Source organism: Calypte anna, chromosome 3 (genome assembly GCF_003957555.1).
Source record: "Calypte anna isolate BGI_N300 chromosome 3, bCalAnn1_v1.p, whole genome shotgun sequence".
In the NCBI taxonomy this organism is placed as follows: Eukaryota; Metazoa; Chordata; class Aves; order Apodiformes; family Trochilidae; genus Calypte; species Calypte anna.
Genome location: NC_044246.1, coordinates 20,843,826 through 20,856,383, shown reverse-complemented (window position 1 = coordinate 20,856,383; position 12,558 = coordinate 20,843,826). Strand labels below are relative to the sequence as shown.

Genomic DNA, 12,558 nt, shown 5'->3' with positions numbered 1-12,558 from the left:
CTCTCCCTCCTTCTCTCTCCCTCCTTCTCTCTCCCTCCTTCTCTCTCCCTCCTTCTCTCTCCCTCCTTCTCTCTCCCTCCTTCTCTCTCCCTCCTTCTCTCTCCTCCTTCTCTCTCCCTCCTTCTCTCTCCCTCCTTCTCTCTCCCTCCTTCTCTCTCCCTCCTTCTCTCTCCCTCCTTCTCTCTCCCTCCTTCTCTCTCCCTCCTTCTCTCTTCCTCTTTCTCCTTTCTTTCTTCTCTTTTTTTCTCCTTCTCTTTCTTTTTAAATAGATGGCTTTATAAGAAGCATTTCTTTGGTGGGAAGTTCTTTGCTTTTGGCAGCTCTGTGCTCTTGTTGCCACATGTCTCTGCTGCTGGTGCATGATTGATGCTGTTAACATTCAGAAAAAGTTCCAAACGCAAAGATTACCTGGACACTGAAGAAAAGGAAAACATAAACCAGTCTGGTACTTGTGGCTGCCAGCAAGATAGATTGGCTCACAGCTGGTGCCTGGTAAACCTATTAAAATCTTCCAGGGTGTCAAAATGTGTGCAACAGGAGAATTCATCCCTCAGGTTCTGGGTGTGGAGACAAGTTTGTGGCACACAATGGCACCAGTAAAGTATCTCAGACTAATCATATAACTGGATTATGAACTCTTGTCTGAAAAAGTGGCTACCTACTGGAAAGCACATCTGATGTCTGCCTGTAGAGAAACAAAGAGTTCGTGTCCTTTTTCTGGACTCGGAAGTAATGAGTAGACAGGTTAAAGCTTTGGAGAAACATTTCCTATTGCCTGGAGAAGAACTGGTATCAGATAACTTGTGCAAATTCAGCTCACAAAGTGAAATTGAAGCAGTGGATGGCAGTTTGCAGAGGGGTCTCCCATGACAGTGCAGGCTGGCAGACAGAAAGACATTTATTTTACTTCAAGTGGTGACCTTGGGGATCTGCAAAGGCAGATATGTACTGGAAATGCAGATTTTTTTTTTTTTTTTTTTTCTGTGGTGGATTTTTACAATAGGAACCTGAGAAGTTTTCTTTGCTTTTCTGCTCCCATTTCTGATGTGGAATAGTGTGCTTCTTCAATGTCTCTTCAAGTGGAAAAATGCTAAACACAGTGTCTTGTATTGCATTCCATCTCATTGCACTAATGTAAGCAAAGCGCTTCAGACGCACTTTCCACCTTATCTCAGCAACAGTTTAATTTAAATAACATGAAGTAATCTTGTTTTATATTAACAAAAATTGACTGTATGTGTTTAACAAGCTTCATTAATGAAAGCATACTGTAGACTTGGAATATGGTTTCATTCTTAATACATTTTAGTGCGCTGAAGTGTTCTAATAACTGGGTATGTGTTTGGTTTTAATCAGTAACTGTTAAAGGAACAGAAAATAGAAGTGTAGATAGGAAAATGCTTATGGTAGAGATGGGGTATAGATCTTATTTGTATAATTCAGACTAACCTGGCAAGCTTGTATGTGTGTCATTTTACTCATGGGAATAGTCCAGTTGAAATCTGCAGGCTGTATGCTCACATAACAAATAATGATACTCATGAGGTCTTAATGGGTTTTCCAGCTATTGGGTCCAGTGCCATGTGTTCTTTCTGCATTAAAATTATTTTTTCTGCATTTCTTCTCCATTTTTTTCCCAGTCTTCTCCCTTCTCCTCCTCTTTAAACTTCTTTTTCTTCCATTGTACTTAATATTCTTGATGTTCTTAATATATTTCCTTTTTTTCAAAGAATTTGAGTCTAAAGGATATTAACAAACTGAGTCACTAACCAGATGAACTAAGCTTAAGGAAAGAGAAGTACAGAAGAAAATACTTTTCTTTCTTTCCTTCTTCTGTAACCTAAAAGTTTTGTTCATTGAAGAAGAGCACTGTAGAGAAGTGTTTTCCAGCTGTGGTAATAAGTATCCCTATTCCTTTTCCAGTTTTTGACATGTTTTTGCATTTGTGTGCTTTTTTTAGGCAGTGTGGGTAAACTCTTCTGAGCAGTACTCTGCTATTCTTCACATTGTTCCTTAAGCCAAAACTTGTAATATTAGAAGGGTTAAATAGTGCCACTAACTTTTTCAAAGAAAATTTGTCTTGTGTGTAATACTTGAGTAGCTTTCATCACTGATTCCCTCAGTATATAAAATTGTTTCAGAATACCATAGTTAGAATTTTATTTCCTCTGCTTGGATGGAGCTTATTTGATGGTTGGTTAAGTAGATGGTTTGTCTGGGAAAGTATAGAAAAATAATAAGATAGCAGGGGTGGATGGTGGAGGAAGAGGGCTCTGTGGGTTTAATAAGCACCTGAATGTACCATGCCAAAGGAGTCTTCATTTTCATTTTCTCTGGTTTTAAAATGTCAACCCAAAGAGTCAAGCATCAGAGCAGGGGCATGGCTCCTCATGATTCTTTAGAGTGTAACACCTGAAAAACTACTTTATGTCTATAAGGATCAGTTATAGTTATAAATATATACATTGGCAGGTTAAGTCACTAGTTATAAAATATATCTAGGAAATAGCTAAGTAACTCTTAAATTATTAACATTGAAGTTAATTTATCTAGCTAATGAGAGATTCATTTGCAGCCCAAGGTGTTTATGCATTAGTTATACATCCTCAAACATGCCTTTATTCAGGTAGTTCTTTTCCTTTTAAGAGGAAATGACAAATAATGTATGCTTAATTGCCAGTTGTTGGTTATAATTTGTGAAGTTGGCTCCAATGACTAAAAGTGTAAAAAGCATCTGGTTTTTTTTCAGCTAGATAAAATTGTTGTAAGGATAAGAAAGGTTATAAAAACTTAATTTTGTCTTGAAATCAGATTATTAAACAAGATAAAGTATAACTCATAGGTAGTGAACAGAATTTTTTTTTTTATTTATATTGGTCACTATTGTCCTGTTCTGTAACATTTGTTCATACAATACAAGTCAAGGTGGTGACAGGATCTGCAGCTGAGCACTTTATTGCCATGCACAGGGAGGTTTCATGAACCCAGGGAAACCTCAAGGAGCCAAGAGAGCCACTAGGAGCCTGCAGGAGGCTGAAGAGACCTGGACAGGGCCAGGAGCCATGCAACAGATCAATACATGGCTCTGAGCCCAGTATCACCAGCAGGATTTGAGGGTTTTTGGTTATGGGCCACTTCACATGACATAAGGCTTCCTGACAACAAATGGGGTACACCTTTTTCAAAGGAGTAGAAGCACCTTTGCACAGGAGTTAGTAGAGCTCACTGAAGAACTTTAAACTAGATTTGAAGGAGGAAAGGGATAAAACGAGGCTCGTTAGAGACAGGCTTGGGGGCAACACACCAATTTTTCAAGGATGGAGTGCTAGGGAGGTCATTTGGTCTGCCATCTGGGTGGAGATAGGGAATGGAGATGCATGTGGCAGCAGAAGTGGAAGAGTTATTGATGGGTTAGAAACCACAGAAGTGCCTGAGGATGGTCACATTGGATTTAAAGCTTCTCCCCTCAGAAGGGTGTCAGATCAAGAGCCCAACTCATTTAGTCTGGAGAAAAGAGGCTGCGAAGGAGACATTACCACTCTATGGTAATAAACTATGTGAAAGGAAGTTGTAACAAGCTTTATGTTGGCCTTTTCTCCCAGGTTACAAAGACAGAACAAGGGGAAATAGCCTAAAGTTGCACCAGGGGTAGTATAAATTGGATATCAGGAAAAAAGTCTTCCCTAAAAGGGTTATCATGCACTGGAACAGGCATGTTCACTCCAGTGAAGTGATGGAGGTGGTATTTGCAAATCATGTAGATGTGGTGCTCAGGGAGGTGGTTTAGTAGTGGATTTGGCATTGTTGGGCTAATGGTTGGACTTGATGATCTTAAATTTTCTAACATAAATGATTCAATTTTTTTTTTCTCCTTAAAGAAGCCTCAATCAGAATTTGCCTTTTACTATGGCAGTGAAGAAATGCTGAAGATTTTTCCTCATACACTACAGAATACAGAAATCTTTTTTGAAAAGAGTTTTGGTGCCCCTAAGCTGTTTCTTTGCCAGCATCTTCCATGAACTGAGGGATGTTACAGCCTTTGAAGCTTTGGAAGCAGAGCAGCGACTGCAGTTAGTTGCATTGGTACAATTTATGTACCAATGAAGTTTAGATAACATCTTGAAGTTTAGGATTTGTCATAATTTCCAGTTTGGTTTTGATGTCTTGATTTTAAGGAAGGAAGTGCAGATAAAATCTTATGTTCTGCCACACTTACAGCTATTTCAGTCTGTTTTTCTGTGGCTCACCTGTGTGGGTTTTCTGGTGACTAATAGTGTGGTTGAATGCACACTGTATGCTTCTTTAGTAGAAGAGTACTGAATCAGAGAATCACAATGTTATGAGCTGGAAAGGACCTTGGAAGGTCATTGAGTCCAACCTCCTGCCAGAGCAGGATCACCTAATGTAGATCACAGAGGTCACACATCCAGGAGGTTTTTTGAAGACTCTGCAACTTCCCTGGGCAGCCTGTTCCAGTGCTCTGTCACTCTCACAGTAAAAAAATTTTTCCTTGTGTTCATATGGAACCTCCTGTGCTCCAGTTTGCATCTCTTGCCCCTTGTCCTGTCATTGGATGTCACTGAGAAGAGCCTGGCTCCATCTTACTCCCACTCACCCTTTACATATCTATAACATTGATGGGGTCGTCTCAGTCTCCCCTTCTCCAAACTAAGAAACTCAGCTTTTCCTCATAAAAGAGATGTTCCACTCCCTTGATCATCTTTGTGTCCCTGCACTGGACTCTTTCATTTGGCTTCTGTCCCAACACAGTTTTGTCCTTTGCACAAAACTTCTAGGTGTGTAACATTTGAAATGTAGAAAACTTTGTCAAGTTTTGCTGCAAATTATGTGTTTTAAGCTTGTTGAAGGACTTGGATATTCAGCTGTTTCTAATGCATTTGAATGAAGTGTACAGATAAGTCATTTCAGTGTAGCTGCAGCCACTTACTTTAAATTGGAGGTACCTGAAGAAAAGAAAGGTTTATTTTTTTATTCTCAGTAGAGAGAACATTTACTTATAGAATATCAGCAAATAGAAAGATACATAATCAAATTATTGTTCCAGTTAACACAACTAGTAATATAATATAATACAATATAATATAATATATTTTAACATTAAAAATGGTAACTTCTGGATTTGGGAAAAAGAAGTCAATTCCCTACTGATCCTCAGCATTAGTACCTTACATGTATGTTTGGAAAGAAAAACTGTCATGTTTCTAAAGGACACAGAGTTTCAAAACTTACCACTGTCTCTTATAGCTTAGCTTCAGATTTTCCCTAGTTAAAATCAAGGCTGAAAAAACTAGGTTCTTGATTCTTTACTGTGGTCTGTTTTTTCTAATCCTACTTATCTTTCATTCACACACTTGTACACTTGACAGACGTTAATGAAATGCTTCTTTTGAACTCAACAGATAGCATCCTATGAAAATTATCAGAAGAGAGATGAGTGCATTATCCATAAAAGACAATTTTTACCACTTTGATCTCTGACAATTTGGCTTTAATCCTGGTCACCATACCCTGACTTTCATTTTACGTTCAGTTTGTGTCTGGCTTTTGTTCCAAACTAGCAGATAAAGCTGAGTGCTCTTCAGTCTGAAAAATTTCAGGCTGTTTATGCTAGCAGGTGACAAATGACATACTGGCAGAGATGTGTGATCCCAGTGCTCAGACAACACAATTGTTTTAGTCTATTGATCTGGAATTTGTGTGCTCCTGTGCCACTTCATTACTTCCCAGGTCTCTGAAGCAAAGTTGCTTGAGTACTGTGAAGGACTATCTCTATGGTGAAGAGGGTTATAACACTTCATTTTTGACATCTTTTGACTGTAGAGATGTCCTGGTTGAAAGACACAGAGGGCTGCATGGTTAGGACTGGTGGATTGGCTTCCCTGGGTTTCTGACCCATTTGGGAAGATCCTCCTTTTGTGTGCCATGGGCAGCCAGACTTCACGGCTCCACTGCCTGTAATGTGCATAGGGCTTAAACTTGACCTTCCTTGGTATGGCTTAAAATTTAAATACATTTCCTTTATATAGAAATGCAGATGGTTACTTGAATTTTTCAGGTTTTATTTCCCTTTAATAACAGGTATTGTACAGGTCTCTTCGGAATATCTAGTTAAAGTGGAATATAGAAAAACTCAGAGTCTGAGAGAGGCCTTGTTTAGATCTGGGGTTTGGGGACGTTTGTGGCTTTTTTCATTTTGTTGTTTTTTACATTTTATCTCACAGTGGGTGCAGCACACTGAACAATGACTGACCAAAATTTTGTTCTGGAGTGTGAGAAAGCCTGATATACTATTTTTGACACTTGAAAAAAATATCTGTCAAAGCATTTTTTTCTATATCTTGATATTTCAGTCTGTGTCCAAATCTTTTGGTCACTTTTTCAAGAACTGAATGATTTAAGGCATCGAGGTTATGCTTAAATTGTGAGTTATTTTTAAAAAATTGTTTATTCTTCAATTAAAGAAATCTTCATCTCAAACTTAGTTTTACATGCCACTTGTTGAAATTATGAGGTACGCTGCAGATCTACCATCAACATCCACTTAGATGAAAAACAACCCCCAAACTGCCACAGAGATCCTTTTTATTATTATTACTGCTCTCTTCATTGTGTGGAGCACTGCATGTTCCTGTCATGAGTATTCACTGATGTACATCCTTATTCATAAACAGTTTTGCCCTTGGATGTAAGCAGGAACTAACTTTTTGTACCTAGTAGGGCAGATTATTCTAGATGCCATCAGTGAACAAAGTAGCAGTGTGCTCCTTGCTTCAGGAAACTGAGTTGGTTTTCGTCCCTGTCTTCTAAAATTTCTGTACTGTGTCTGTAGTGCCCCTGTTCTTCATGCTTTCTGCTGAATGCTTTCCCCACTGTACTGAGAATTACTGCTACTGTGGCTCCTGATCCATGTTTCTGGAAAGCCAGGCTGGTGCTGGTTGGAGAGGCACTGATCTGTTAGGACGAGCAGACCGAGATGTTAAGGTCATGTGCAGTTCAAGAGTGAATCACAGGTCTTGATACTACGCATCTCCACAAAGATGATTTACTTTGTCACTGAGACTAAAAGAAGCCAGTGTAGAGGTTTCTAATAGTAAAAGTGCTTTTTAAACTCATGCACTTTTGCTCTCGCATCCAAGTTATGCGGGGAGGGGTGCTGGTGTGTAAAAATCTCTTGAGCCCTGTAGGCTTTTTACGGTATATGAACTTTCATTTGAAATCTATTCTGAACGTGTACAGTGCAAATAATTAGCCTCTAATCACTCCAAGTCAATTTATGAAGAATTTAAGAAGAGCAATGATCTTTGCAGTGCTTCTGTATTTCAGTGTGTCTTTACTTTCTTCATATTTCCTTTATTATCATTTCTGCCTGGGTATCCCAGGCAGATACTCTGTGTGCTCCTTTTGGCTTTCCTGATCTGAATTTCAGATGTGGTCTCAGGCTGCTCTGGTGCATTTGAGGCAGTAATGTTAGTGCAGGGCAGCCCATTTCTGCCTTCATCCACATAGTTCTGAAATCTAATATTCCCTTGGGTGAGTATTTCTTGAATGTAAAGTGCTTGTTTAAAATAAGAAATAATTTGCCTCTCAGCCTGCCTGACAGAGCTGCCATGTGACTAATGCACCAGATGCTGGTATTGTTCAAACGCTGCATCTGTGTGAGTTTGTCCTCAGTGCAGTCTGTTCTCCCTGACTGCTTTTTTCACTCCTCACTTTTATCTTCAGTGTCTGGCCTCATGCCTTATCTATCTCACACTATTCCAAGCCTGCTATGACCTGTTGTTTTCCTGCCAATCGCATCCTTCGTGCTTGTTGCCTGGGAATGACAGCCCCACAAGATGCAGTAATAACTTGCTGCTTGTGAAATGGGGGTGTGGCATGCAGATGGGGGTCAAAAGTGACTGCTGATTTTTTTTTTATGCTTAGCATGAGATTTGTAGAGGGATTTTATTTTTTTCAGGACCAGGTATTGCTTCAGAGGCTAAACCAGGGAGGGGAGGAGTGGGCAAAACTCTTCTCTGAATAAGACCTTTAGAAATAAGTCATCCAGAAGAGGAGAGATACACAATTAGTATGGTGAAGTGTCAGGCTTGAGTAAAATGCCTTATATTTTCACTGTGGTATAGGCAGGTCTGGAAGCCAATTGCCAGGCTAGCATTTGGCTCTTTAAATAGAAGAGCCTTCACTTCTTCCCCCAGCCCCATCTTTCTTGCAGTCCCCTCCCACATTCACTGCATAGTTTCAAACTTCTGCAATGAGTGAAGTGGGCATCTGACAGACAACAGCCTTCTTCACATATATAGTCTTGATTCATCCCTGGAGGGAGTCTGAAATGTTCACAGGATGTGGCAGATGTTCTATGAAGGAACTATATCAGGAACTTAATAACTATATTATAATGTGTATACTCAAAGGTTAAAACCTTTTTAAGAGGGAAGGGGCAGCTGAAAACAAGCTTAAAACTTGATATTTTTTTTCTGTTCCTTAAAATCACAGTCTTAAATAACTTAATTCTTTCAGTACAGAGAGGACTTCTGTCTGCAACTTCTTTGAACTTCAATGAAAAACAAACAAGTTGAAATCAGCAAATCTCATGTGGTTATTATCAGATCTGTGATGATTTTGAACAACAGGGTGTAAATAATCAGATCTGCAGTCCCCCAGCTGTTGGGGCTACCAGTTTTCCAAGCTGTAGCCATTAGCTATAATTCTCCCTGTGGATCATGACTGGAAAGAGATGTGGCATGTCACTGAATTAGTGTTCGATGGCAGCATGGCAGTAGAGAAACCGACTCCTGTCAGAACATATTCTTGCCTTTTTTTAGTGTCCCTGGTCTCCCATCTCTAGCTGCCTAGCTCAAGGCTTTCATGAGTGTTTGCCACTGGATGTAGTCTAGGTGGTTGGTTGTCTTGTATACTGGGGCTGCTGCCATATATACGGGGTCCATATCTGAGAGCTTTTATTTTTTTTTTTAGATAGGTCTTTGGATACAGCTGTAAACCTTTAATATTCTTCTTTAATATTATTTTTTTCCAGGTCAGCCAAGCCTCCGAGAAGCTATCTCGATGTCTTGTATAACTAATGGGAGTACAGGAAGCAGGAAAACAAGCCACAGTTCCTCTGTTTCTGTTGCCAGAAAAGAAACTCTTTCATCTGCTGCTAAAAGGTACCACCTTCCGCCTTTTTATTAAATTGTTTTACTTTTTTTTTTTTTTTAATCAAATATGATTTTTGCTTCTTCATGTCCCTCAGCAGATCTGCCTGAAGCCTAGTAAGACTTGGGAGATGTAAGATTTGGAGATATACTGTGTTACCATGTTGTTGGGCTGATTACATCAGGGTTCTAAAGACTTTATAAATAGTGACTATTTCTGTAATGAATAGAACTATTTCTGTACACTATATTTCTGTAGTTTATAGACAGAATGGGCATATGTATTTCCAATACAAATGGAAAAAATTTTCTTCTGGTATTCATCTAAATATTTCTCTTTTTTTCTGTATTTGTTTTCCTTTACAAGGAAATAAAAGGACAAAATTGACTTCATTGTCTGGAGTGTAAATAGTAGGCAATAGCAAAATGGCTATGGAACAATAGAGAATTGTGTAGGATAAAAGTTTACGTTTTTGTTTAGAGAAATCTTAACCCATGTATGGCTGCTTAGTCTTTATGTATCGGATCTCAAGTGTGTAGAAACAGCACTGCTTGAGTATTTGTAAGTTAAATAATCTAAGCACCAAAATAATGGCTTTTTTCCCTAGATATAATTGTTTCAGCTGCATACAGTGAACTAAGAATTTGTGTTCTGTGAGTCTGTTAGATAGTGACTGCGTAGTTTCTGTAACCAGTAGGTTTTGCACCTACTCCTCTTGGTTGGGACACAGGACAGAGCATACTCTAATGTATTACTGGGTTAAATTATGTGAACAAACTCTTGGCCCCTGTAAAGTACTCTGTTAACTCCAGTGGCTGATTTATCATCTAGTGTGGAAGTAAATATTGTGCTATACAACAAGACAGGGAAATGATATACTTAAGAGAATAGAAATGCTGCATGCAAACATAAGCTCTATGAGAACAAACCAGAAAAAGCTTTAGTGCCCTTTGGAAATTGGGAAAGCAGGTGTAATTCCCTGCTTTTCACCCTTTTCCATTGTTTAGCATTGTGAATATTCCTTTTTATTGAATCTTCATGTTTATTTTTCATCAGTAAATCAGCAAGTCATCACTGTATGTCTCTGCCTGCTAGCATGACAGGCACTGGGACAAAAGACATTCCTGCAGGAAGGTATTTCTTAGTTAGCACTTTTCCATTAATCTTACCCTTGTGGTTCTTGGCACTTTGACGAGAGCCAGTCCAGTCCCCGTGGTGTTGAGTTTGCATTTGTGCTGAATCACCACCTTGATTCATTGGCTGCTCAGCACTCGACTGCAGAAGAAGAGCAGAGTGGAGTGGCTGGCATCCCTTTCATCTGAGTTAAGATCTTTAAAAGGAGAGCTGAGTAGGCCAAAAGAGGAAAACCTTAGTATGCAGAGGGCAGCTCTCCCTGGGCACCCAAATAATGTCCAGGGAGGTTGGAGATCTGTAACTCCCTTCTTCAAAGCTTGTTTTAGGAAATCCTAGCAGCTCAAGAAAAGTGATAGAAAACGACTTTGTGGTTGTGTTTTTTCTAACAGCATCAAAGCTGCTCAGTACCCGGGAGTGTTCCTGATAGAAGCATAAGTGAATGTTGATTGTGGTCCCATTTGCTTAACAAATTTAGGATAAATGTGTCAATTTTGAAGACTCTTGTCATGGTGAAAAGCAGTGAGGCCAAAATTATCAGCTAGGCTTGGGATGCTTCACTCAACTTGTCCAGGCTTTTATTCAGGCTGGAGGTAGAACTGATGCAGCAGATGGACATGGTCACCTTTTGATTTAGAAGAATGCTTTAATTACCAAACTGACTCTATAACCTTACTATAGCTTATGTTCTACATATGGGTAGCCAAACATCTAGTCACAACAAAGAGGACTATGTGTGTCCAAGCTGTTATTTCAAATGTTGTTGAAGTTTAGTATCTGTGTTTGGTTCAGTTTTAATATTTTACATTTCTGGGGCTCTAACCTCTGTAGAACTGCCATCTCTGACAATTTCTTCTATGAAACACCAGTTTCATTTCCTGAACTGTTCCATCCTTGCTCTACCAACAGAGAGCTCATGATCTGACAGCTCAGTAGCTGCACAGCAGCAGCACGTCTCATTTCAGCAAAGGTGTGCTAAATTAATCAGCTGTCACTAAAACCAGAGCCCAGGAATGTACCCTGAACAACAGGTATATTGTCTGGATCTGACTTGTGATTGAGATGTTGAAACACTTCAGAACAAAAAACACACTGCGTACATTGTACATCACTGATTCTGGAAACAAGTTTGTACTTTGTAGTACAGATGACTCTCAGAGAGACCTGTTTGATTGCTTTCCTGAGGACTGAACATTCTTCTGAAAGCAGCTTCTCGAAAAAATAGTCTTCATGTTTCAGAATGATCACCCTCCAAAGGAGCTGCCAGCATATTGTGGTCCAAAGGATGAGACTTTGTGCTAAGTGAAATTAGAGAAGCTGCAAAATTAGGACTGACAAAAGAGCTCTGAATAAATGCCTCATCAAGTTGGGATTTGAAAAGAGTATTTGGATGCAATTAATGACTGCTTCCCAGAACAACTAATCTTTAGAAACCCACAAGAAAAGGTGCTGGTTTTGATTTGGTTTCAGTTGTTGCACAAGACCTAGCTGAAGAAGCATTAGTGGGAGAACTGCTCTATAATCTCCAGTCATAATACAATTAAGCTGGAGATTTTAGCAGAAGCTCAGCACTAGGACATTCAGTACCAAGACTGCCACATAGCTACATAATTTACTTTCAAATTAAAATGTAGTAAAAAAAAAATAAGCTCACTTGAAACCTGGTGGTAGAGAAAAGCACTGTATTGGAACCAGGTTGTATGTTGTACTACAACCCAAAGAGAAACCAGAGTGGTCTGGTGATTCCCATGCTCCAGCAGAGAGGTTAAGAAGTGAACCTATTGGCAAAGGTGTGATATGGATAGTCCACAGCTGACAAGCTTGGTGTAGACATTGGAGGGATTCCCACACTGAACGTGTGGTTTCTAGGCAATGGATCAGATGAGCTAAATGGATAAGAACACAGAAAATATGAGGCTGAATTGCTAAATTAGCTCATCTGTTGCTATCAGCAGGTGGCATTCATATGAGCCTGCTGGGAGACCACAGAGGTGAATTGCAGGATTGCTGGTGTCATGTTTGTGTGTGCTCTCCTGATTCCCTCATCCCTTTCACTGTATTTTGGGGTCTCCACATAGAAGATAAAATTGGAAGTGTGCCTTCCTGAAAGATGAAACATCATTTCTTAAGAGATCTGTCCCAGTAGATGGACTTCATTGTGAGAAATACTGTATTATAGGAAAATGAGTTTAGAGGTCTATGAGTGTACCTGTTGGAGTAGAAAGAGATTCTTGTTCTCATTAGTTACAACAT

The 12,558-nt window shown here is 39.4% G+C and overlaps 1 protein-coding gene across 2 annotated transcripts in view; it reads left to right on the top strand.

Moving 5' to 3' along the window:
* The window catches only part of EML4 (EMAP like 4), a 155,434-nt gene that overhangs the window by 86,884 nt on the left and 55,992 nt on the right, over window positions 1-12,558 (top strand). For both annotated transcript variants that reach the window (XM_030447726.1, XM_030447724.1), the window contains exon 3: window positions 9,056-9,185. In XM_030447726.1, coding sequence (XP_030303586.1) covers window positions 9,056-9,185 — 130 coding nt within the window. The remainder of the gene's footprint in view (window positions 1-9,055; window positions 9,186-12,558) is intronic.